The sequence below is a fragment of the Colossoma macropomum genome, unplaced genomic scaffold (genome assembly GCF_904425465.1).
Source record: "Colossoma macropomum unplaced genomic scaffold, Colossoma_macropomum, whole genome shotgun sequence".
NCBI lineage: Eukaryota > Metazoa > Chordata > Actinopteri > Characiformes > Serrasalmidae > Colossoma > Colossoma macropomum.
Genome location: NW_023494792.1, coordinates 58,083,660 through 58,111,136, shown reverse-complemented (window position 1 = coordinate 58,111,136; position 27,477 = coordinate 58,083,660). Strand labels below are relative to the sequence as shown.

Sequence of the window (27,477 nt, the reverse complement as noted above, 5' to 3'; positions counted from 1 at the left end):
AGGACCACATATGAAAGTGGCTCAGGTCGGATTTGAAAAGATCACATTTGCGTGTCCACACAGCTCAGAAAACATCAGATTTGAGTCACATTAGGACAAAAAATCAGATTTGTGCCACTTCAACCTGGCAGTGTGAACGTAGCCTAATGGCCACACTGATCTGTGTCAGCGATCAGAGGCCTGTAAGTGTAACCAGTACAGTAAAAGAAGCCTGATATCAGAACGTTGAAGGCAAAGTCTGATGTGATATCAGGTGGTATACAGTGCAACCCACCCCACCGAAGTTGAAATGAAACCTACACCATCTGGCTCTAAATCTCTACCCAGAACACTTGAAGTGGGCCACGTTTATCTGTCCTCGTGCAGGCGGATAGTGGAATACGCACAGTTCAAAAAGACCACATTTCATATTCATCTTGCTGCGTGTGGGCTGCTAGTAGCATTTATGCTTGAGTGCTATAATAATAAGGCATTATGATGCTAATCTACTACTTGTTTACTTGTCAATGAGCTTTTCTTACATGATTCCAGTCCTATCACACTGCAGAACAGACGGAGATAAGCACTACGACTGACTGTTATGATTCTGTGCGGATTCCATAGTTCATCAACCGTGTAGTAAGAGATGGATGCTAATGTGGTGGTCAGTCATCACTCATTACGGAGTGTGTTTTTATGCATATGCCCGTGTGTGAGAGAGGGAGCGTAATCTGTGAGAGCTGTGATTAAAAAGCCGAAGAGGTGTGGAGTGAAATCTTAAACTGGGATTCTCTGCACACCTGCCACAATGAAAGATGATGAGACTGATTCTGTATGCGTGGCTGACTCACCGTGTTTATCCCTTTACATTATGGATTTGTGTGACAGTCTGGTGGGGTGGTGCGGGGGGGGGTGAGTGTGCACAGGGTTATTAGAAAGGTTCCTGCTTTTGCTTCTCATACACAGACACTCAGTAACTGTTGGAGCTAGGCTTTCAGTCTGGGCTGTAAATGTCAAAACTCAGTCAAAAACGAGGAAAGAAAATGCCTCTATGATAATGCTAATGTCTGCTAGCGCCTCCTAGGGGATTATAGTAGTATGTTAGCATTAAGCTAATGGCAGTTCATTCTAGATCACAGAACACAGACATTTGAAGCTTCTAAAAACCATTCCATGTTTTACCCTAAGCTAATATATGCCAATATGTCTTTAAACCTATTTTACCTTATAGCAGTTTCACAGTGTCTCATTCAACAGTGAGCTCTGGTTTAGAGCCGCCGCCGCTGTTTGGCATTTCTAACATCCCACTGATTAGGTTAGATTATTAGGTTGCCGCTCATATTCACAGTTATTGATGGTAAGACCAATAAAGTACATAACGTAATGTAACGTAACGTATCTAGGACTTCCAGAAGTCCCAGAGTGATATTTTTCTCATTAAATTGGTCCCACCTATTGGAAATCAATACGTGATTGGGCAATTCCACTATCACTTCGTAATTATGCTGATAGATAATCTAACATGTAAGGACTTCTGTTTAGCTCTTGATGTCCTAACCAATAGGAGAGCTCGCTTACCTTTATCTAACAAGACACCATGGAGAAAAATAATTCCTGATTGGCCAGTTTTTTGCTGGCCATTCTAAAAGTAGTTCTGTAATACTTGAAGAATATATTTTTATTTGAATAAAAATGAATTGAAAATTACAGTATTGTTAGTTCCCAGAAATAGTTGGGCTTCTCTGAAGGCCTAGAAGGCCCTGAGTGTTTCTCACTAGATTCTAGTAGTATGTTAGCACGAAGTCAACGCCGATTCACATGACTATTCTAAATTAAAAATGTACACACTGTTAAAAATATTCAGTGTTTTAATTTAAAAAGGTAAGTAAACTGGTTGCCTCAAAATCCTAACTTCTAATAGTAAAATAACACAACAATAAACCATGTTTTATATTCTGTTAACTTACTATTTCAAGTTCAACTCAAAATTTTAAGGTAACAACGACACCTACTTTTTAAATTTAAAGCTCCAAATCACAGTGCAAGTTTACAGAGCATTTGGATCTTGTTTGAAGTTTGATTTGAAGCTTTTAAAAGACCTAAAAGGCCTAGAGTGACGCAGTCCAGCTCCTGAAGTCCTAACCAGTTGAAAGCTAGCTTGGCTGTATCTGCCTGGACACCACGGACAAAAAAAATCAGATAGTTTTCCATTGGACATTTAACCCTTTTGTTTACAACCAAAACTTAATCATGAAATAAGAGTATTACTACAATACAGTGGTGAACCTTGACCACTAGAGCCAGGTCTTTAGTTAGGGCTGAAAATGTCAAAACTTGGTCAAAAATGAATAAAACCTCTACTATAATGCTAATTTCTTCTAGCACCCCTATGGAACTCTAGTAGTATATTAGCGCTAAGATAATGGTGATTCACTTGAATGTTTTTTGTCCATTCTACATTATTTTACCTTCACAGCCCTTTTGATTTGGCTGTGCTCCATTTCTAAAAACTAGGCTACCACTCATAGTCTCAGTCACTAACGCATCTAGGCTTCCAGAAGGCCTAGAATGACTGTTTTCTCACAAAGCTGCTCCGACTCATTGGAAATTAAAAGGTGATTAGTTGATTCTACTATCAGTTTCTAATTATGTTGGTGGTTAATCTCACACTTCAGGACTTCTGTCTAGCTCCTGAAATCCTAACCAGTGGAAATCTAGCTTGGCTGTATCTACCTAGACACTACAGAGAAAAAAATCCTGATTGGATGATTTTCTCTTGGCCTTTTAGCCCTTTTGTTTCCAACCACAACTTCACAATGAATCCAGTTTTGCTATAATATGTACAGTTTAAAAACAGTTATAAACAAGCATGATGATTCTCCTAAAAATGAATGTATTGTTTTATTTCACAGAAATCATTAGGCCTCCTCTGAAAGCCTAGAAGGCCCTGAGGGTCCCCACTGCAGACCCCATATTTCCTAATAGCATCCATAGTGTGGCAGTTTCTTTAAATTACATTCAGTCTGCTGTAGTATACATTCTGCACAAGTACCTCAGATAACACCTCCATTTGCAGTTTGGTGGCAAAATATAGCCACCAAAGGTTGGAACATAAACAGCCTTCTTTATCCCTCTCCTTCCTGCCCCTCTAAATTATCTATAATGGCTTTTTAAAAAAACACTATAAAGCTTTTTATATGCAAACCAGACGGCCTCTCCGAGAGAATCCCGCCACGTTAATGAACTTCAGACAAGTGTTATCGTATGAACGGGGAAGAACAGGCCCAAACGCTACCCTCAATACGGCCTTATCTTAAACCTGGTCCAGGAAAAACCTGAGAAAAAGACTTCCAGGAAGGTTTCAAAGCGTACTATAATAAGACACAGTGGTAGATAACCAGAGTGGACGGTGCTACAGCACATGACAAAAGACTTAACAAAGAACCCTGAAAGGTGGACTTTATTCGAAACTGGCTCTCTGTGTTTGCGCCTTTATAATAGGCAGTGTTCGACTTCTAGTTAAGACTTGTAAGAGACCTACAGGTGAGGTCCGAAAAGAAACGTTTATTTTTGAAGGCAGAGCTCCAGGACCCCCAATCGGTCCACACTTTTATTGTGTTTGAACACCTAACACACCTCAAATGAACACGGTTGCATTTACAGGACACATTCAGTTCTTTAGCTCATAAAAATCTGTAGTTATTGTTGTAATTTTGTACACTATTTAAATACATACGTGGTGATTAATGAACTATATAGTTATAATATACATAATAAATGACCTTTACAATATTTTTAGGACTCAGTAACTTTGAGCGACAATAACTTTATAATAAAACATCAGCTCTTCCACTTACAGACACAAATGCGGTGTTGATTTAAAGTTTAGAATCTACTCTTTTAGCATAATTCTCAGCTTGTTTTAATGAGCTACAATAAACATCTAATTTTAAATCAGTATTAAATTATGCTTTTATCAACAAATGTGACACTGAGTGCGTTTACATGCACTCAATAATCTGATCATAATCAGATTTCTGCAGTTATCCGATTATTCAAATGGTCATGTAAACAGCATACTCTGATCTAGAAATCCGATTAAGAAATCCGATAAAGAGAGCTGGATTTTAGCTCAGTAATCAGATTTCTCAGTGCATGTGAACTCTTACTCTGATTTCTTTCGGATTTCTCGGTCTGCACATGTGCGGAACAGACTGCTGTATCGGAAAATAAGTGAGCAGCGTTGCAACGAGACGCAGCAAAACACTTTTGGAGTGACACTGAAACCGACTACATTCTTGACGAAATTAAAGGATTAAAATATTTCTCATCTTCTAGATGATGTATGTTCATATTTTCAGGTAAAGTTTGAGTTTTAGATTATGTTTACGTCACGTCTTCTTCTGTGAGTTTATTGGCTGGTTGTAAAGCAGAAATCTGATTACTGTCTGACTCATGTAGACCTGATTATCTGATTACTCAAGTGCATGTAAACACTTTGATCGAATTACTGACAAAATCTGATTTTCTGCAGTTATCAGATTATTAAGTGCATGTAAACGCTCTCAGTGTCCAGTTATATACAGACAAGGCAGGACATACAGCAGATCAATGGTCACTGATCTTCCTCCTGGAGTTCCACCTCCAACCTGAATCTAACACGTTCATCTAATCAAGGTCTGCTGAAGACCTTCTTCTGAAGATCATTACTGTTGTGGTGATTTAGTGGTCATGATCCAGTGAACCTCTCTGTTCTCTTCCAGGAGTGTCCTCAGCTGCTGCCCGCTGACCGTATCCTGGTCCCTGTCAATGTGGTGAAGCCCATCACGCTGAGGGCCAAGAACCTACCCCAGCCACAGTCAGGCCAGCGCGGTTATGAGTGCGTGCTGACCATCCAGGGCGTGGAGCAGAGAGTCCCTGCCCTCCGCTTCAACAGCTCCAGCGTGCAGTGCCAGAACACATCGGTGAGTATGAGTTCTCCCCAAGTGTAGCTGATCAGACAAGACATGTTTGGGGTCTGACATCTGCTTCCTTAGTTTTGCGTTGAAGCTACAGGGCTAATGTAGCTTAAGTGCTGAACTGCGCCATTTGCTGGTTTCAGAACCTTTTTAACTGCCATTCTTTTTCCTTAGAGAGATATCTGATATAATACATTTCAGTAAACCTGAAACTTTTTGCTTAACTGTATAACTGTGAAGATTATCCATTGTGCAGAGTTGATGTTGTTGTTACTCAGTGGTCTGGTGGACCCACAACATTATGGGTTTCTTAAATCAATACAGCCATAACAATTTATGTAAAACATACCAGATGTTTAAAATATCACAAGTGTCCAGCGTAGGGTTCTCCTTTAGCAGCTGTAGCCAGTCAGCAGCCTGTCCATGTTGTCCACCCACACACACACACACATATACAAACACATACACACACAGAGACACACACACACATAAACAGCAGGCCATGTAGGAGGAGAACAGAGTGAAGGACACAGCACCTCCACACTTTTATTCCCTGCAGTTTCACCCAACACCACATGTGTAATATAAATGTGTGGGGGGTGAACAGAGTGAAGACACTGAAAATGGGTTATTTTATATGTTCTTCACAGAAAATGAGCAAAGGACGAGAATCTGAGGTTGAAATAATAATAAATCACATCATTTTTTCTTTTGGTAAACACTGAAAATGGGTCCCACAGACCAGAACACCACACAGCGTGTTATTCTGTGAGGAGACACGGCTGCGCTTGTTGTTGTTGCAGTGTGGAGCAATGAGGAGCCTGAAGGGTCCTTCTCTCCACCGCTCTCTCTGTTTTTTGGCCCTCTCGCCAAAAACGGTGATAAAAGATTTCTTCCAGCTGAACACAATTACTCCAAGTGCCCTGACTGCTTCTCTCTCTCTCTCTCTCTCTCTCTCTCTCTCTCTCTTTCTCTCTCTCTCCCTCTCTCTCTCCCTCTCTCTCTCCCTCTCTCTCCCTCTCTCTCTCTCTCTCTCTCTCTCAGTACTCGTATGATGGGATGGAAATGAGCAGTCTCCCTGTGGATCTGACGGTCATCTGGAACGGAGACTTCAGCATTGACAATCCGACCCAAAACAAAGGTGAGCCCTCCTGATCCACTGCCACAGCCACTGCTCTCGGATCCCGTCTCCATGGCAACAGGCCAGCCTTGTTCGCCGTCTGACCTTCACCGGAGAGCTTGTGCTGGAGAGCCGAACCTTTTTTTTTTTTTCTTTTTTTTTGCTTAACTTTGCCACCAGTCACATCTCCGTCTCTCTCTTTCTCCTTTACACACTTTTCTTTTCCATCCACCTTGTTAGTGTCACACCTCTCTTCACGGTCTCTCTCTCTGCATCTATCTCTCTCTCCATCTCTCTCTGTCATCCTCCTTCTCGTCTGAAATAGACTTCTGGACCAAAGTCGATATTAATGCTGTAATCAGGGGAAGCTGCTGTGGGCAACAGTTGCAGTGTGACCACCTGTTAGAGGGTCTCACAGTGATTTGCAGGTTAAGACAGCTGATCTTTAGCCACCTGTCAGATATTTCTATCTATCTATCTATCTATCTATCTAAGAGAAAGAGAGACAAATAGAGAAAGAAACAGAGAGAGGAAAGGAGCGAGAGACAGAAAGAGAGAAAGAAAGACAGAGAAAGAGACAGAGAGAAAGAGAGAGAGAGCGAAAGAAAGAAAAGAGAGGGACAGAAAGGATGTGAATGAGAGAGAGACATGCAAAGAGAGCGCAATAGAGAAAGGAACGGAGAGAAACAGAGAGAGAGAGGGAGGGAGAGACAGAAAAGAGAAAGAAAGATAGAGGAAGAGAGACCGAGAGAAAGACGGGAGGAGAGAGAGGAGAAAGCAAAAGATCGGAGGGGAGAGAGAGAGAGAGACAAAGAAAGAGAAAGGAGGGAGTAAGAGAATTGGAGAGAGAGAAAGAGAGAGGATGAGAGTGAGAGAGAGATAGAGACGTGCAAAGAGAGAAATAGAGAAAGAAACGGAGAGAAACAGAGAGAGAGAGAGGGAGAGACAAAAAGAGAGGAAGGTAGGGAGAAACAGAGAGAGAGAAGGAGGGAGAGAGAGAAGAAGAAAAAGAAAGCTAGATAGAATAAGAGAGAAAGAGTTGGGGGAGAGAGAGGAAGAAGAGCCAAAGAGCGGTGGAGAGAGACAGAGAGAGAGAGAAAGAGGGAGAAAGAGGGGGACTTATATAAAACCAATACTTATTGTATTAATACTATTTGTGTTTATTGTTTATACTAATTTTCCAAGTAAAATGTTTGCTACAAACATTTGAAAAGCAGCTCAGTTTATTATACAATTATTTAACGTATTTAAAAACATTTTAACTTGTTTTATGTGATTTTTTCAAGTGAAAGTCTCACTGTATTGGCAGATAATACTGCTTTTATCAAAATATTTTCTTAAAACGAGTAAAATGATGTATACTGAGATCATTTCCTTAAAAAATTCAAGCAAGTGAAAAAGTATCAAAGCAGCTAAACATATTTCCCCGATTATTTAACTTATTTTGAGACATTTTCACTTGTTTTTGGTCATTTTTAAGTGAATGTCTCACTGTATTGGCAAATAATATTACTTTTATCAAAATAATTTCCCAAAACAAGCAAAATTGTGTATACTGAGATCATTTCCCTAAAAAAAAATAAAGCAAGTAAAAGAAGTATTAAAGCAGCTAAGCTTATTACCCGATTATTTAACTCATTTTGAGATATTTTCACTTGTTTTCAGTAATTTTTGAGTGAAAGTCTCACTGTATTGGCAGATAATATTGCTTTTATCAAAATAATTTCCTAAAACAAGCAAAATGATGTACACTGAGATCATTTCCCTATAAAACAAAGCATGTAAAAGCATTAGATATATTGACTAGATTTAAGAACAGATGTGTAGTCGTTCACTGGCAGTGATTATGATTCCCTGCTCTATTAAACCCGAGCAGTGCTGGTACAGCTAATATGTTCTACACGTTTTTGACAAGCTGCAGTTTCAGGTGATCTCCAATGTGTTACAATGGGGGAAAATAAAACGTGTCATTTTCTAAGTGTGCAGTGTGAGGCGATGTCTAACACATGAGATGAAAGACGATAGTCGCACTAACACCACCAGAGTGTGCTTTAAAGTTCAAGTCAGTGTCAAGAGAAATACCTACTTTCCTCACGTCAGCTTTGATCTGCGGTGTTGGATTCTCTTGTTCCGTCAATACTAACAAAATAACAAACAGCAGGCATCAGATTATTGGCTTATTTACAGATGATGAGTTGAAACTCCGTTCCATTAGTGCAGAGCTCAAAAGATGGAATCTGTTCACTCGCATTAAAGGAAAACCTCATGTTATACAAAGGTGGTGTTTTCAGGACGGGTTCCGCTATTTTCGGGCTATTATTCTGCTATTTTCAAACGGAAGAGGATCATGTGGGTGTGACATTAAATATTCACGAGCTCACTTGACTGTTACCAAAACACACGCAGCTTGCTGAACAACAGAGATAATTAGCCAGTTAGAATCGCTGGTGCTAAAAAGATAAGATGCGCAGTCAGTTTGATTTGCAAACAACGTCTTCCAACCAGGGCCAATTAGTACATACAACTATGATGTTTTGGACTAATCAGACGACTGGTGGAAAATGCGCCTGTGACTTAAGTTATATGATTTAGGAACGTTGTTTGACTTCCATTGCACCCCTTGCTAAAGCTTAAATTTACCATAATGTTGCAGAACTCCCATTAAGAGGTTATCTACTTATTTAAAAACAATGAATTAATGCCGGCCTATGACGCAGCTGAAACTTTAGTTAGCCAGTGCATCCACATTGGCTAATATTCAATGAAATGAAATGCATGCTAAGTGGAGATCAGGTCAGGTGATCTGCTCATCCATTCAAGAACATTACAGTTTTTGGACCTGAAAAACTGCATAGCAGTTTTAGCAGAATATTTTGGGTCATTGTCCCATTCCAGGGTGAAGCTCCACCTACTGACTTTTGGTTGAATCTGAGCTTCTATATGTATGAGTCCAGTTGAGTTTCGAGTCTTTAGTATAGAATTTCAGTTTAGTTTTGTTGGCATAGCGTTGTATGAAAGTAAACGCTGCTAAAAACCTAGCAGGTCCAACACAGCTTTGCATAAGGACTTTTATTATGGAAGTACTTCAGCGTGAAGGACTCAGTAAAATCACTGTTTAAAGGAAAGAGGCAAAACAACAGCTGGCTAGTCTGCAGTTTGTATAGCAAATATGCTAGTTAGGCAGCATAATAGCTAATCTAGCTGAAGTTTTAGTAACTTTTAAAGGAATATGATTTTTAACTTATGAAAATTTCGACCAACAACTTTAGCTAAGTTAGCTATTGCACTAGCTACCATCAGAGACATTATAAAGCAGGAGAAATGGGAAAGCTCAGGCTCAACATGGCATCTGTTTGTGGAGAAAGTCCTGCCCTTCAATAAAAAGAGACAATCAGCTTGCTGGTTAAGCCCCTAGAAGGAAAAAACCCACCTCATTGACGAGATCTGCTCAAGCGTAGTAGCCAGAACGACCAAAAAACATGTTTTATGCGTCACTGAGCTAAATGCTACAAGCTATTTATGCTATTTTTGTCAGATTTTGCCAGTGATATCAAAAATGTTTTTGAAACGGTAATTTGGCCTTCAGTTTTGACTTTTCAGGTTTCTCCCCGTTCAAAGAGACAGAGACTGGTCTCATATGGCTGTAAATAACTGCTTGGCTGCGTTGCCAAGATGGCCTCTGAGTGAACAGACTTTCCTATAAGGACTTTGCTACCATCCTTGCTTTCCAAACCACATGCTCGCCAGCCATTGCATGTTGTTTTGCCTCTTTCCTTTAAACACCGCAGTTACTGAATACAGTGCTTCGGTTTTTCCATAATAATAGGCCTGTTTTTTGACGCCATGTCTAGAGTGACCCCACCGCGAGCTGCGGGACAACAGCACTGCAGTAAAGACAAGCAAGACTGTTCCACAGGCAGCCATACATGCTAATAGCACAGAGCTTTTTTTGCTAATAGCCCACCTGCTAGGAAAAAGGCAATACTGGACGGAAAAGTAGCCTGTGCTGCTGATCATATGTGATAGTATTCTCCTTCCATGCTGACCAGAACCAGTCAAATTCTGTTCCACTCACTTCTTTAGTGACAAGCCAACCGTAGCAAATTCTGACATGTTTTACAACCTATCTGTACAACCCGAGACGGCAAAATTGAGACTGTATTTGATGGCAAGTGTGCGAGCTTTATGGCAGCTCTAGACTTTATATAACTCTCTAGACTTGATTGTAGCTGTTTTGAGTTTCCCAAAGCTGCCTGACTTCACCGCAAGATCTCTGCAATATTAGCAAAACAGCCAGTCTTGTTAGGCACGTGAGCATTTTTGGTCTTGCTGTGCCTTTAATGAATCAGTGCAGCGTTTCAGAGCTCCTTCATGGGAGCACTGTCGCATACAGAAAAAGACAAACGACACATCACAAGACAATTAGAAGCACCTGTGCATGGTGAAAAAGGTTTTAATGTGCCCGTGGTGTGTGTGTGTGTGTGCCTCCATGAAGGGCAGGCTAATTTAGGCAGAGGAGGAGTGGAGGGTGGAAGATTTCTCCTCCCGGCTGCGTGCCTCACACTGCTAACAGCGCGCCGAGCCGCTGCGGTTCTGGGGGCCTAATTTGACGGACAGATCACAGGAGCATCTCGCGGCAATTAAAAATGCTTGTCTCGTTGCCATGGCAACGAAACTTTGTACCAGGGGATGAGCAAAGGCGGGGAAGTGGTGGTCTTCAGAGCAGGGAGTTATCTGGAAAAACTGGAGAAAGGGACTGAGGGAAGGAATCAAAGGCAGTAGTGGGGCAGTTATGTTGCTCACGTGTCTTTGTAAAAGACTGAACATGATTGAAAACATAATAATATCATAAACGTTAGTAATAACTACCAATAATCATCAGTCCCATAGCTAGCAGCCAGCTGTCATTCAGCCATGTTGGCATTTTCAGGTCCCATTACAAAAGCCTCTATGGATAATCTGCAGGTGCTCCTATTGTTAACATGCTATTTGTTGGGGCTGCTGTTTAAGCGTTGGCCCTGTTTTCTGGAGTTTGATCCCTGTTGATGCTACAGCCATCTGTGGCTGGGAGTACTGGACAACTCACTCTCTCTAGGTGGGTTGGATGGCCCCCTGTCTTTCCCCCATCGCTCAGCACAATGCTAGCCAACTGACGTAACACAACTGGCGGTTGGCGCTTTTCTGTGAGTGTGTTCAGATGTCCAATGACGTTGTGTTAGCGGCAGTTCGAAAAGATGTGGTGGCGCTTCACAGGACTCGGAGGAAGCCTGTGTTAGCTTTCCTGTCCAAGCTCTGGTGGTATTGTGTGATTTGGAGAGTCCTAGCTAGTGGGTGAAACTGGATACCTCTAAATTGAGGAGAAAATTGGGAGAATTTTATTTTATTTCATTTGGTGAAACTCTGTTGATTCTCAGTAGTGTTAGCATCAGCATTAGGATTAGAACCATGTTTGGGTTTGGATTAGGATTATCTTCTGGGTTGGGTTTGAAGTTACAGTTAAGAGATTTTGTTTTTACGATGAAGGAAACGTCAAGGTGATAGTTCGATGCCATTTAGTGGCAAATTAAGCATCCTCAAAGCATTTGCGATGGACCATCCAAATAGTATCAAGTATCTTTTCAAAATGCTGTTTTGTGTCTCATTCAGAAAGCAGTACAGACTGAAACACTCCTTATAACGTCAGTGTGAGTGGGCAGGGCTAAACCGCTGTAGGCTGTATAGGCAGATGTATGCATCTGTCATATGGCAAAAACAGTGAGTTTAAAGTGGGCTAAATTTCATATTTGAACTGTTTGGAAACTTTAACAGTGTTTACATACTACATTAAACTCTTTTATTGCAAAAAAGTGAGGAAAACTTCATTTTCCCAGATATGGGAACTATAAAGGAACCCCAAAAATGTAAATTACTCAGTTTTCTCCATTTCCCAAATGTAATTGATTAGCTATGACATGTTTGGTGTGAGTGGGCGGGGCTAAACTGCTCCACCCACTCACATGCAAATGTGTTGTTTTTTTTGTGACATCACAAAAGCAGTGAATTCAAAACAGGCTGTAGTTCCCACATACAGACCATATGAACTGGGGGGGATTAATATGCTTTGAAACTTAGTGTTTACGTACTACATTAAACTGTTTTACTCCAAAAAATTGAGCCAACATTGTTTTTGATATGTGCCCTTGAATCCCTACAGTACTTATACTGATGCTCTTCTCTGTACCTTCAGTGCATCTGTATAAGTGTGACGCCAGGCGGGAGAGCTGCGGCCTGTGTCTGAAAGCGGACCCCCTGTTCGGCTGCGTGTGGTGCAAAGCGGAGAAGAGATGCACGCTGAAGCAGCACTGTCCCCACCCGCAGAGCATGTGGCTGGAGCACAACGGCATCAACAGCAAGTGCACACACCCCAGGATCACCAAGGTGAGGGTCTGCACGTGTGACAGGAACTGGGATGGCCACGGATGTCGTAGTGAGATCATTAAGACAGCTAGAGTGAACGTCTCATTAAAGTTGAGCCAAAACCACCAGCTTTGCTAGTGAGAAATGAAAACAAGAGTCTTGATGTCATGCAAATGGCCCCCGCTGGGACGGCTTATTTTCAGCCACGTTAGCATTTTTGGTTGAAGTGTGTCATTAATGGTGATGAAAGTGGTTCTTATGTTGTTTCTTGTACCGTACTTGACGATGTTTTATGTCTTTCGCTGTGAAAGTCATATGGTTACATTAGATAGAGTGTGAACTGGGTGGGTTTTCAAAAGTTTGGCAAATACATTTAAATAGAAGAGAGAAGAAAACGCATTTATTGAAAAACAAAGACTCTGGCTAGTGACTTTCTAACGCTTTTAGAGGGTGTCGTGTTTGTTTATTTGAGCTTAAGCTGTGCCTGTTGTCAGTTGAGAGCTATTCACAGCTAGGAAGCAAGTTAGCGAATCAGCCAATTTACCCACTTCATACTGGCTTAATAGATGCATACATTGCACAACAATTACGATTAACAATTAAACTGGTAATTGCTGTTATTTACATGGTAACGCATCACTAGCTAAGATGTGATCGTTACAGACTTAGTCAGGTAGTTTGCCGTGGCATCTTTCAGGGACGACCAACACTTTTTTGCTCTTTATTTGAGTTTGCTACAGTTTGTCTGGCCATGTTTTTTTCCCGAGGCGAAAGAGTGTTGGAACTTGTCACTGAGCGAAGAGTGTGAGGAGCAGCTGCTGGGATTCTTTGTCCAGATCTTGGCCAGGGTGGAGATATTTTTAAAAATAAGGCCAATATATTTTGTTCCTGTGATAAAATGTTATGAATAATGCAAACTGGGCACATTCATTCCTCTTAGTTGCTTTTTCCACAGGACACTTACAGAATCCTAGCAGTTCACTCCCATCAGCTTAGGAGGTGAAGGGAAAAAAGGGGCTGATTCAAGTAATATGTGTCCAATTCCGACTGGTGTTTGATTTGATTAGATTGATTACGGCCGGCGTCCCATCTTCCCGCTCTTTTTTGCCTTTTCCTTTCTTTTTTTGGGACCGTCTGAGGTCGCTATGCATTCTAATGCGCTTCATTACAGTGACATCTCCGACGGAGAATCTTTAGTCGAAGCAGAAGTGGATGATGATTAAGTGTTTTCCTCCACCAGCCATCAATTAGCTTGTCAAAGTCACAAATCTAATCATCCTCTAATGAAAAGAGACAACTCCCTCTCTCTCTCTCTCTCTCCCTTTTTTGCTCGCTCCTTCTCTCATTCGGCAGATGCGAGCTCGACTCTTATCGGGTGGGAAAGCGTCGTAATGTGCTGCGATAGCCGTTAATTGTGTGCATTGTAAAGCTGGAGATTACTCTCGGTGGAGTTTTCATTAGGGTATCGGAGTGGGTCCATTATTTCTCAACTGACTACTATAAAATCCTGTCTAGAACAAAATCTTGTCTGGAATAATCAAGCGTGGGGCCACACATTCAGTATTTCATCTTCAGCATTTTTCTTTCAATTGGAGCAGCCACAAACTCAGTGAGATCTGAAGTGTGTGCTGAAGACTTTGGAGGCGTGCTAGTTATGGATCATAACATTTTTATTCATTTATTCATGCCCAGCACAGAGTGTCCCTATTTCCCACAGTGTCCTCTCCAGCAATTAAACAAACTTTTAACATTCAGTTCCTTTAATGCTTATTTTAACATATTAGTGTACTTTCTTTGCTGCTACATTTTCAGAGGGCTACTTTATTTGCTTTATCCTAACAGCAACTGCAATAGTAGTTGCTACACCTTGGCTACGTGAGCAGATTTGGAGATGTTTATTTGGAAGCACATCACTTGAACTACACTACATAACATTGACATGTCCATGGCGTAAACATGACTTGGCAGATGTCATGCTGTCATGAGTTGTCATCACAGATTTTGTTTAATAACATAAACCCTTTTCAAATGAAAGTAAAATGCAAATTAAAACAGAAAGCAGTGACTTGTAAATCCACTTTGATCTGTATTTAAACAAAAGCCATACAAAGACAAATATGTAATGTTTCATCTTATCAGCTTCATTTTCTTTTGTAAATATGCTCTCATCCTGAAATCGAATCCGGACAACACGTTCCAAAAAAGTCTAGGAAGACTAGGAACATTATTAAAAGCTCAAAAAACATCTTAAACAGTTGACGTAATCATGCGTAGGTATAAAGAGAAATGTCCAGGACAGGCAGAGTCCCTCCTGAGCGAGGATGGATCGATGCTCGCTACTTCGCAAAAGTGTGTCAGCGAACAATACAACAGTTTAAAAACAATGTTCCTAAGCAAGCAGTTGTAAGGGTTTTAGGTATTTCACCCTCTACATCAAAAGATTCAGGAAATCTTGAGAAATATTTGTGTGCAAGGGCCATGACCAAAACTGACAACTGAATGCCCATGACCTTTGACCTCTCTGATGGCACTTCTTTAAAAACGAGCATGCTTCTGTAATGGAAATCACCACCTGGGCTAGAGAATGCGTCGACAAACTGTTGTCAATAAATAAGTTTGTCATTCATGTTAAGACTATATTATGTACAGAGGAAGCCATATCAACAGTCAGCAGTATCCAGAAACACTGCCTACTTCTCTGGGCTCGAGCTCATCTGAAATGGACTGATTCACAGTGGAAATGTGTATTGTGCTCTAATGAGTCAACCTTTCAAATTATTTATGGTAACAATGGACATTGTGTTCTCTGGGCCAGGGCAGAAAAGGAGCATCCAGACTGTTACCAGCGTAAAGTTCAAAATCCAGGGTCGGTCATGGCATGGACATCTGTCTTTTTCAGGGACTTCCATTCTTATTTCTACATGACAACACCAAGCCGCATTCTGCACGTGTTACAACAGCATGGCTGCGTGATCAGAGACTGCAGATGTTATTCTTGATAGTAATTTCACTTCCCTTCTTATCTCGGCGTCCCTCTCTCATACACATGCAATGCTTTGGCAAGCTTTAGCTGTCATTTACACCAGTCAGAGTTGAGCGTGGCTGTCTAATCTGACTCACTAACTGGTACATTATCACATGACTACAGATCTTAATGTGCAGGCCTAGGGAACCAGTGAGAGATGACTTCAGGCTTTGGTCCGTATAGTGGCAGACACTTCCTTTGTGGAAACATCAGCTATAAATTGAGCTAGAATTTCTGATTTAATGTTCCTAGGAGACAGTAATGTCACTGCTGAGATGGTACAGTACTGTGCAGAAGTCAGAGACCACCCATCATGTATTTAACTTCCAGTCAAAATGGCCATTAAGTCTGAGTTATTAATGTTATTAGATATAATGTTAGATATATGATAATCCACTCAAAAAACAAGAGTTTCCAAAGCTAGAGTTCATCTTTGACAGAGAGGAGAAAATCAAGCTGCTTCTGATCTGAAAACATCCACAGGTGTTTCTGTCCATCCTTCCACTGTGAGAAGACAACTCAGTGCTGTGGGTCTGAAAGGATGTGTAGCTGTCAAGAAGCCTCACTGAGAAAAGGAAAATTTGCTCTAGAACACCAAAACTGGACATGAAGTAAGGTTTTATGGACTGATGAGTCTAATTTGAAGCAGAAAATGCAACCAACTTCTAAGACTGGACTTTAGAGGTGTGGAAGAATGTAAAGTGAGTCTCCTGAAAAGAATGGAAGCTGTGATAAAGGCGAGGAGTGGGCACTGATATTATATTTAATTGTTGAGGATTCTGTGTCATTTTCCATTCAGTTTTAGTGGCTGTTTTGACTGGAAATGTTGTGTACAGTACTGAATACATCCAGAAGAGAAGATTTAAATGTGTGCCTCATTGCCAGAGCAATACATCAACACTAATAGTGCCCAAAGTATTTAAATAGGAAGACAAAATTGAGCTGTGTGACATATAAGCAAATTGAATTTCAGTGCACTAATTCATTATGTGAATATTGATTGCTGTGTGCTGGACGCTGATCAGAATTACTGCATTATTCTTCTCTCAGTTTCTGTCCTCAGCTGCCTGTTATTCTGTATGTTGGTGTGATGGTGTCTGCACTCTCACCAGTCTGTGTTTATAAATGGTCATTGCTGTATTTTTTTGTTGTTTTCGCTATAGTGAAGCCTCAGCTCGGCCTGTAACTCATCATTATTCTTTGGAAGCACATAGGCTTTGTAGCTCTGACAGAGAGAGGTCCAATTATCCCGCTAAAGCGAATATCTCACAAGTTCTGTCACACACACACTCTCACACACACACGCAGCCGTACTGCAGCAGGTGCAGGAGGAGAGCGGCCACTGAGTCATCTTCCAATTCCTGTTGGCTTGTACCAACCGTGGTGATCACAGGGGGGGTGGGCAGCCCGCGTGCTGTTTTGTGTTTGGATCGGGCGCTTTGATGATGCTTGTTTGTAGACGTGTAATGCTGGGTTTTGGGGCTTGTCTGCAGATCACCCCCCTGCGAGGGCCGCGGGAAGGAGGCACGCTGGTGACGATCCGGGGGGAGAACCTGGGCCTGGAGTTCCACGAGATTCAGGGCAACGTGAAGGTGGCGGAGGTGGAGTGTACGCCCGTCCCTGAGGGATACATCCCCGCAGAACAGTGAGTTTTCGAAACGGAAATAAGAAAGCAAAACACACCCCCACAAAAAATGCATATAACACACGCTCTTAAAAATACAGATGTCAAATGGAGTCAAAAAGTGATGAGTGATGCCATAAAAAACTCTTTTTAGGGTTTTTCGGAGCGATGCCATAAAAAAACACTTTTTTCTCTACAGAAATTTTCAGTGGTTGGAACCATTTTGTAAATTTCCAAATGTGACGAACATTTTGAAGGTATAAAGGACCTCCTGTACCAGTTAAATGTTATACCTAGTACCCATATGTTTCCACGAACCATTACAGAACCGTTATTTGTAAGAGTGCAGGTGCTTTAACAATACAAAAAACACAAACAAAGTGAAATATGACAAACAAGCTGTGTCCACTATCAAAATAGTTTCATTCTAATCAATATGATGTGACATTTCAAGTGAAAATGCTCTTCATCATAACTTACACTTACCTGATGTTTTAGCGTTTTGGCAGACAGCAGTTATCCCTCCATGCGCTCTAGCTTTTGCATGTTTGCTCATACATTTATTCATACTTATGTATATTAATATGAATGTACAGTCTTAAAAATAAAAGTACCTCTTTGGAGCAATGCCACAGGAGAACCACTCCTGGTTCCTTAGATCCCTAAAGTAATGGCTCCTTAGGAACCCCAGACAGTCCAGATTTTTTGTTTTTCATAGTCGTAAAGACATTTTGCAGAATTCCATAAGTGTTATTGGTAACAGTTTACTAGAACCCTACTAGAACCCAAAACATCAATATAACCATAATGTGTGCCATAAACATGTAATGGCAGACGTCTTATGCTGTCATGACAGGTTTTGTTCGGTGTCATGTTACCGTTACCGGTCATTTTTAAAGTGTGCCATTGTCACATTAAACGTTATGACATCTGTCATGACAATTAAAGGCGATAGATGGATGGATGAATGGATGGATGTATGTATGTATGGATGGATGGATAGATGGATAGAGGTTTAGTGATCCTGAAGGGAAATTGCAGTGTTACAGTAGCAAGACATTGATTGCGCATAAACGTACTTATATTAGGCAGAAATAAAGACAGAAATAGAAATAGACAATAATTAGGCAGAAAAATATACATAGCATTGAAGACAGATCTGTTGTATTTACATGAGAGCAGGTATTGCACTAAGTGCTATGAGGTAGTTACAACACAGTGCGTATAAACATAACTAGGAGAAACAGCAGTATTTACAGTCTAAAGTGTCATTACAGTAGCAGGTTATGATAAATTGCACAGTGTGTGTTAACAAGAGTGGTGATATAGTGATGTGGTTCAGCACAGTTCAGGCAGAAGGAGGTCAATAGTAACACAGTACTGTTATATTCCTGGACATAATCTGTCATGACATCTTACAACAGCTTATGACATCTGCCATGTGCTACTTTATCGTTTTGGTGTCATCACTATTATTCTAAAATATGGACTGTTACTACTGTTATGATGTCAAGCTTGTAACAGTAGAAGAACCCTTGTTGGTGCTCTATAGAACCATATGGAACCATTCTCCATCAGTCTGAAGAATCATTTCACCACGCAAAGAACCATTTAAGCATGAGTTTTTTATATATAGAACTCGTGGTCCTATGTAGCACCCAAAAGGGTTCTTCTGTTGGCATCGTAACAAGAGAAGAACCATTTTGGTTGTATATTTAATCGTATACAACATGTTCTCCATCAATCAGACAGACCATTTCACCATGCAAAGAAGCATTTAAGCATGAGTTTGTTCTATATAGAACTTGTGGTTCTATGTAGCACTCAAAAGGGTTCTTCTGTTGTTACAAACTTGACATTATAACAATGGAAGAACCATTTTGGGTGCTTTATATAATCATCTACAACATGCTCTCCGTTAATCTGAAGAACCATTTCACCATGCAAAGAACCATTTAAGCATGAGTTTGTTCTATATAGAACTTGTGGTTCTATGTAGCACCCAAAAGGGTTCTCCTGTTGTTACAAGCTTGACATCGTAACAAGAGAAGAACCATTTTGGTTGTATATTTAACCGTATGCAACTTGTTCTCCATCAATCAGAAGGAACTTTTCACCATGCAGAGAACCATTTAAGCATGAGTTTGTTCTATATAGAACTCATGGTTCTATATAGCACACAAAAGGGTTCTTCTGTTGTTACAAACTTGACATCATAACAATAGAAGAACCATTTTGGGTGCAATATATAACCACATACAGCACGTTCTCCATCAGTCTGAAGAACCTTTTCACCATTTAAGCATGAAATTGTTCTACATAGAGCTCGTGGTTCTAAGTAGAACTATTCCCTTTATTAAAGAACCTTTGAACCATCTTTTTAAGACTGTAGGTTTATTCTCCTCACAGCACGTTGGTTTGGCAGGTGATGGGAGCCATGTTCCTCAAAAGTGCCACAAAAAGTTAGAAGTTCTAGAAGTTCTCTTCTACAATACTTTATTCAGCCTTGGGTTATTTAGCCCAGACTGTCCGTGTCTACCTGTTCTTCAGTACAGGCTGAGCCCGGTCCAAACCAGCCAGGCGTTGCCTTAATCCCTCTGTGGGCTCTGAGTGGGCGATAGGGATCAGGAGTGGAGGCAGAGAGGAGTATTAAAGCAACTTTTAATCCCAGGTCAGGACAGAGGAGATAATTACGTGTTATTTGGCGAGGATTTGAGGAGCCATGCCGGCTGTTTGAGGGAACAGAAATTATTATTACATTATTATTACGCTGACCTCAAAAAAAAGAGAAAAGAAGTTCCTTTCGTTCGCCATCTCTCTCCATTCCTGCAGAGCTGCCACATGTGTTTTGTCCGAGGCTATGATAAGCCTCTTACAGTATTGTCTGATAAGTTTTTGGTTTGTCACAGAATGAGGAGATGGATTAGAGGCTGCATTAACCTTTTAACTCCACAGCCTTCCTCCGTACATACTGATGGAAACGTAGCAGACGTAGCAGAAAGTCTGAAAAGAAGCACTTTTGAGAGGAAATTATTGTATTTAACCCTTTGAAGTCCAGTTACTGATGTTGTTTTGCTACATATTTGATGCACATTTCAGAATTTAAATGTAATTTTGGTACACACTTAAAAAAGATGGTTCTTCAAGGGTTCTTTGGTAAAGAAAATGGGTCTATATAGAACCACGAACACTTAAAGAACCCTTTGCATGATTAAAGAGTTCTTTGCATTGTGAAAGGTTCTGCAGATTGATGGAGAATAAGCTGTAGATGGTTCTATATAGAACCTGTTTGATAGAGCATCAAAAAGGGTTCTTCAATTGCTATGATGTCAGGCTTGTTGCAGTAGAAGAATCCTGTTTGGTGCTGTATAGAGCCCTTTTCAAGAAGGTTCTATACAGGGTCATTTTCTTTACTAAAGAACCCTTTAAGAACAATCATTTTTAAGTGTGTGGGACAACCTTAGCACTGTGATGCGTGAAAATGGGTCTATATAGAACAATGAACACTCAAAGAACCCTTTGTGTGCTTTAAGCGTTCTTTGCATCGTAAAAGAGTTCTTCAGATTGATGGAGAATGTGTTGTAGATGGTTCCTTATGGAACCTTATTGAAAAGGGTTCAATATAGCTTCCATGGGTTGTTACAAGCTTAATATCATAACAATAGAAGAACCCTTTTTGGTGCTATATATATATATATATATATATGTATGTGTGTGTGTATATATGTATTATATGTATTGATTAAAATTTTGTATGAACAGGTCTGAGTATATATATATATATATATATATATATATATATATATATATATATATATATATATATATATGTATACTATATATATATATTTTGTATGAACAGGTCTGAGTAGTCTGAGTATATATATATATATATATATATATATATATATATATATATATATATATTTTGTATGAACAGGTCTGAGTATACCTTCTTACCATTTGTGTCAATGACAAAAAATGCCAAAAACAGGCTTCCTGAGTGGTGCAACTGTCTAAGTAGGGCTGGGCAATATGACAATATTTATCATTATTGTGATATATTATGTCACAATATGTCACATCAAGCTTTTCTGAGCATATTTTGAATCTTGTCAGTACTTAAAAACACTTCCCATCTGCCTGCTTATTACAGAGAGAGCGTAATCAGTCCTGTTTAATTGGATTTGGTGCAGCACAGTATCTGACTGTATGTTCATTCCAAATGACTGGATTCATAGGTTTTGGTACTGCTTTTTAAATGCGGCTCTACTTTATCTGTTCCGAAAGATGAAAGATAGATGTCAGGCCTTATCATGTATCCTGACAACTTCTTGAAATGTGATTTGACGTTTTTGCCATATCACCCAGCTAAGCATCTAAGCATTTGCCCTATCATAAGTTCACTCCATGGAGATGCCAGAGCTATCCGAGTCCAAAGGATTTTAATAGTCCTCTCTCTCTCTCTCTCTCTCTCTCTCTTTCTCTGTCTCTCTCTGAACTAGCGATGAAAAACATGTACCCGTTTACTGCAGTATAAAATGAAGACCCCTTAGAAGCAAAGGTTCTATATAGAACCATCCACAGAACATTCTCCATCAATCTGAAGAACAATTTCACCATGCAAAGAACCCTTTAATCATGTGAAGTGTTCTTTGAATGTTCACGGTTGTATATAGAGCCATTGTCTTTACTAAAGAACCCTTGTGTAGTTTTTAAATTTTCTATTAGTTTATATTTTTTATTTACTTATTTTTTATTTTCGATTTCCGGTTAGTTTTAAGTTCGTTTTAAGGGTGTGTTATTGGCTTTTATTTGCTTGAAAGGAAGTATTTCAGATTAATTTTTATTTAGTTTTAGTTTTGTTTTAAATTATGGGCCAAACTTGACTTTTCCTTCAGATGAGTTCTGCAGTATTAAAATTAGCGCCATGGTAGACTGTGCTCAGCTAAGGACATCACCAGATGTGGTACACATCTTGTTGATCTTCCAAATAAAAATAAGTTTGAAATAAAAATGCATCCTGTATAGAGAACACACATTTACACACATCTGCACATTTATATGAACAGTTACTGTTTGTTTGCTGAATTCAACATGTGTAGAAAGTGGCTTCTCAAACACTGTGGCATCTTTTTATATTTTATGTTTTATTTTTTTCCCAAGATGTTATAAATAAATAAGAATAGTGCACTAAAATTAGCAGAACAATGAGATATTTGAGTGTGTTCTGTGTAGAAGATGCGTTATTTACTTATTTTCACTTAGAAAGTCAATAAAACCTCCCATTTAAGTGGGGATGTTTGAGCTTTTGCAGACGATCGTATGTGCCTGTGTTCATTTTCCAGGATCGTGTGTGAGATGGGTAAAGCGGAGAAGAGCCAGTACGCTGGAAACGTCCAAGTGTGTGTAGGAGAATGTCAGCCCGAGTTCATGGCCAAGACATCAAAGTACTACTACTTTGTGGTGAGTTAAGCCTTTAATATGGTGATTTACACACAGTCAAATGAGACCAAGAGACTGCTGGGCAAATCTTAATCATGAGCGTGTAATTAAAAGCCTTTGCCAATACTGGGTTAAGTGTGCTTGGATTTACTATACACCAGCCTAATAAAGGGCTGAGACTTTGGCCGCACGGTCCTCCTTATGCGCTCGTCATAATATTATCGCAAAGAGAGATCGGCCCATAATTACGAATGTGGGAGCACACGCGGCGAGGCTGACCATAAAACGTCTCCCTCTCTCCTCAAGCCAATAGAAAACACTTAAATCAGAGGAACGTGGACAAGTCTATTGATTTGCAGCGTAATCGGCCCCATTAGCCTCATATAATGTGCCCCGTTATCAGTTTTATGCATACGTTAATGGCCTCCACTGCTCCTGTACGATATCGTAATTGGATTATGAGATCTGAGGTGAAGGAGTAGATAAAAAACAAGGAAGAAGGAGATTGTTATGTGATGGAGAGAATGAGGAGGAAAAGCCCACTAGGCTTTGGGCCTCACCTTCCGTCAGCATGCAGCGAGTGCCTGGGTCAGATCGCTTGAGTTGACTTCCGCCCTCCGCAGGTACCCAAATTGATGTACCTGAAGCCCAGCCGGGGACCCGTGTCTGGGGGCACCATCGTCAACATCACGGGCAGCAATCTGGACGCCGGAAGCAACGTGTCCATCATATTCAAGGACCAGAAGTGTACCTATCACAGGTAACGTCCAACTGCTACGATCAGAGATGTCCAATTCTGGTCCTGCACTCTTGGCAAGTGAAATTATCTCAAAACTGGTCGATATAACTAGTAGTTCTCGTTTTGGGATTGTTGTAAGAATAAAATACAATTATTTCAGTTATTTTTAGACTTGGTTTAAGTTATAAAACTTGGGATCTGTATGGGCATTATTTCTTGAAACAAAATTATGTAACTTTATTGGAAGTCTAGTTACCAGTAAACTACAGTAAATATACAGCATTGACATTTTACAGCAATTTTACTGTAATTCTATTGCTTTAAAATCACAGAAACTATTGTGAACGCACAGATTTTGTTGCAACGATGGTTACAGTTACACTTGTTGTATGCAACAGTTTGGGCGCCTCTGGTCTCTGATGTGTTGTGTTGATTTTCTGATAGTATAAATAAGTGAACACATCCTCTACAGAGAACACACTTCTGCACATTTTAATGAACTATTAACATTTATTTATTTGCTATTATTGCAATATTTAACATATTGGAAAAAAATAAAACATAAAAAATGTTATGTAAAAGCTATATTTTATGTTTTATTTTTTCTTAAAAAATAAATGTTAAACAAATTCAAAATGGATACAAACTGTGCACTAAAACTTGCAGAAAATGCCATATTCAGGTGGTATAAACTTATTTTTACTTAGAAAATCAACAAAACATGTAATTTGACTAAGGATGTTCACAAATTTGCATACAACTGTACATCAGCGATTGCGACCCAGTAAAGCCAGCATCGCTGACCTCACTTGTGGGAGCTACACTCTACAGATAATGGAGCTATAACACAGGACAACAACAACAACCTATTAACTCACTAATCTCCAGTATATACAGCACAAAGCCATATTAATCTATGTAATGATTAGTATCTCACATTTCTATTATTTCTAATGTATTTAAACATATATATTAGATTCTCTCTTCATGAGATCTTGCATGTTTTGAGTTAATGTTATTTGAAAAAGTGTTCTTAGTTCCCCGTAGTGAAGATTGCAGGGCATTCTGGGTAGTTACTTTTTACAGGAACTTACTGTAAATGATACAGTAAACTGTTAAAAATCGACAGCAGTTAATGTGATTAACAATTTTAATGCTACACAATCTTTAAAAAGATGATTCTTCAAGGGTTCTTTAGTAAAGACCGTGGTTCTGTATAGAACCATGAACACTCAAAGAACCATCTGCATGCTTAAACGGTTCTTTGGCTGGTGATATGGTTCTTCAGTTTGACCAAAAATGTGTTGTATATAGTTCTATAGAACGTTTTTGAAAATGGTTTATCGTAACAATAGCAGAACCCTTTTTGGTGCTATATAGAACCCTATTCGAAATGGTTCTATATGGAACCATATACAACACCTTCTCCATCAATCCGAAGAACAGTTTCATCATGCAGAGAACTATTTAAGCATGCAAATGGTCCTTTGAATGTTCATGGTTCTACGTAGAGCCATTGTCTTTAATAAAGAACCCTTGAAGAACCATCATTTTTAAGTGTATAGGATTACAGTAAAATTACTGTAAAATGTAAAGCCGTACAATTAAGATAATATCTGTAGATGCAACTACTTAAAGTAAGTAAAACATTTAGAAATCATTTAAATACTCTTATAATATTCATACAGCAACCTTATAGTGGGTAATATTATGCATATTGATAAAATGTAAGATGTTTTCATTTGCCAAGATATCACTTTTGCAGTGTGTCCAGCACAACAATGAGTGATTTCCCTGCTCTAACATAGCACATAGCACTGAAAGAAGCATGAAAAAATAGATTACACAATTGTGTCTTTCTGTTTACTCTGTTTTTTTGCAATAATTGTGTTAATAAAATGTATTTTATTTATGTAAAATGAATCAATGAATCAATGAATCAAGTAAATTCAGTGCTTCACTAAGCCTGGTAACTGGCTGCTGAGCTGTATCAGGTATGTCTGAGCAGAAAAATCACAAAACTGTCCAAGACTGAAGCTGGACACCCTTGACCAAGATGCCTATACGACAGAATCATGTGTGGGGCGAAAGGAGGGGTCAGTGGGCAGTAGCGTCATAAAACAGCAAGGACGCTTCGATCAATTCTGACATTAAGACCGAGGCAAGTTCTTGATCTCTAATCAATAACGTCAATAGCAATCACACCTCATTTCTACTACGACTGCAAACGTGCCAAAAACGAGAGATGGATTTGGTGGTTTGCACTGATGTCTCTGTCTTTCAGAGATTCTTTCCACATGATTTGCTTAACAATGCATAACATGGCAGTGATTCAAGGCTAATAGTTTGTAGTCTTCAAAACCTGTTTTTTTTTGTGGTAAAATTGACTTGGAGGTCACAATTCGCAGCACATTATGAATTCATTTTTCTCTTCAGTAAGAAGCCCCAACAAAAGCTCGCAAGCCTCTTGAAATGCCAGTGACAGACTAAATGAAGTCATTACAAATGACAATAGTACCCGTCTTAGTTCTTATACTGCTCTCCTTAGACAGTGTGAATGAAATAACGTGTTTGTTTGATCACGCAGGAGAGGAGGTCAGTGGATCACGTGCCGTTCTCACGCATCCACGCAAGGCTACGGCAACGTGACTGTGTCTGTGTTCGTGGACAAAGCCCACATCCAGAAGGACCTCAGGTTTGAGTACGTGGAGGACCCCACTATAACCAAGCTGGAACCAGAGTGGAGCATTTTCAGGTATGTCAGCCTCAAAGACATCAGCAATGTCAGATTCAGGCATAGTGTGAGATGCATGCTGTTCAAAGGTGGGCGATATTTTATCGTTATCGTGATAATTTTTATCATTATACACAACATGCTTTTATGAGAATATCATGGATATTGTGAGTAATTAAAGAACACTGATCAACTGCGTGTTTCTTTACAAAGAGAGGATAGTTTGTCATGTTTAATGGTGTTTAGTGCAGCACAGTGTGTGAAATAATTACTGTATTCATAGTTTTTGATGGCAGGTATTGAATGTGAATCTTCTTGCATATTTTGTCTGTTTGTTAATATATCGTGATGCATGTTGTGTATCGTGAAAATGCTTCTAAGTATTGTGATACGATATTTTCCATATCGCCCTACCTTTAAAACTATGCCTGAAAGTGGCCACCAAGAAGATTTGAATCACCTTTTTTCAATAATACAGAACCAACTTGGCTGCAGACAATTTTAAATAACTAATTGGACTCTAGGAGGCTGTAAATAAAAATTAATAAGTATTAAATGTATCCAGAATGATGAAAAGAGCTGTAGAAGTGTGAAAGCTGTAATAAAAACAAAACTGCAATAACATTAATATTCAGAATTCAGCATTTTTTAAAGGTAGAGACAGGCAGATAGCTTGACAAAATTAATGTAAATAGATACTTACAGTACATTATTTATCATATATCACTTCTCTGTTCACAAAATTCAAGAAATGTGGGATAAAACATCTAAAAATAGTGAATAGTTTGTAATATTTAAATACAGACTACATAAGTTATTATTATAAATAACTCCCATTGCCTTGATTGGATCTGATAGGTTGCATATTTAATCCTTTGATCGACTGACAAAGAAAAAGCCATGGCCGGCCACAGACCATCAATCTATATCCGCTGTGATCTTGTGGTCAGGCAATACAGTGGGATACCTCAGAGTAATATGAAACCGGTTACCATGGAATTCGAAGTTGGTCTCATGTTCAAATTTAAGGCAAACATGTCGTTCCACATTTGGTCATCGGACAATGGGATAAACATAAAAACTGGGTATAACACTTTACTTGAACTCTGCTGCTTAATATTAACATAGCCAGGCCATAAACATCAAGGCAGATACCAAATGCTGTCATAAGAGCTTATGTCCAGTAATAAACAGTGATGTTACTATTATTATATACTGTTATGATATATGTCATAATGTTTGATGTGATGACGGCTGACTAGAGTACACTATAGCACTTTACTCAAGGGCGACAAAAAAATATCAAGAAAAAACAAATTATCATGATACATATCATGTATTTTGAAAATGTTTTCAAGTCCTATGTTGTGTTTTCCCCATACCGCCCACCCCTATGACAAATGACGCTTGCTGGAATAAGCCTTTATAAAGGTCTGGGTAGGTTTATGTGATGTAGG

At 39.5% G+C, this 27,477-nt stretch overlaps 1 protein-coding gene across 1 annotated transcript in view; it reads left to right on the top strand.

Moving 5' to 3' along the window:
- plxna4 (plexin A4) overlaps positions 1-27,477 on the top strand; it is a 439,320-nt gene that overhangs the window by 336,113 nt on the left and 75,730 nt on the right. The window contains exons 10-16 of the mRNA XM_036577672.1: positions 4,743-4,943; positions 5,982-6,078; positions 12,284-12,474; positions 16,972-17,123; positions 22,451-22,568; positions 23,171-23,307; positions 25,874-26,041. Of these exons, the coding sequence (XP_036433565.1) occupies positions 4,743-4,943; positions 5,982-6,078; positions 12,284-12,474; positions 16,972-17,123; positions 22,451-22,568; positions 23,171-23,307; positions 25,874-26,041 (1,064 nt within the window). The remainder of the gene's footprint in view (positions 1-4,742; positions 4,944-5,981; positions 6,079-12,283; positions 12,475-16,971; positions 17,124-22,450; positions 22,569-23,170; positions 23,308-25,873; positions 26,042-27,477) is intronic.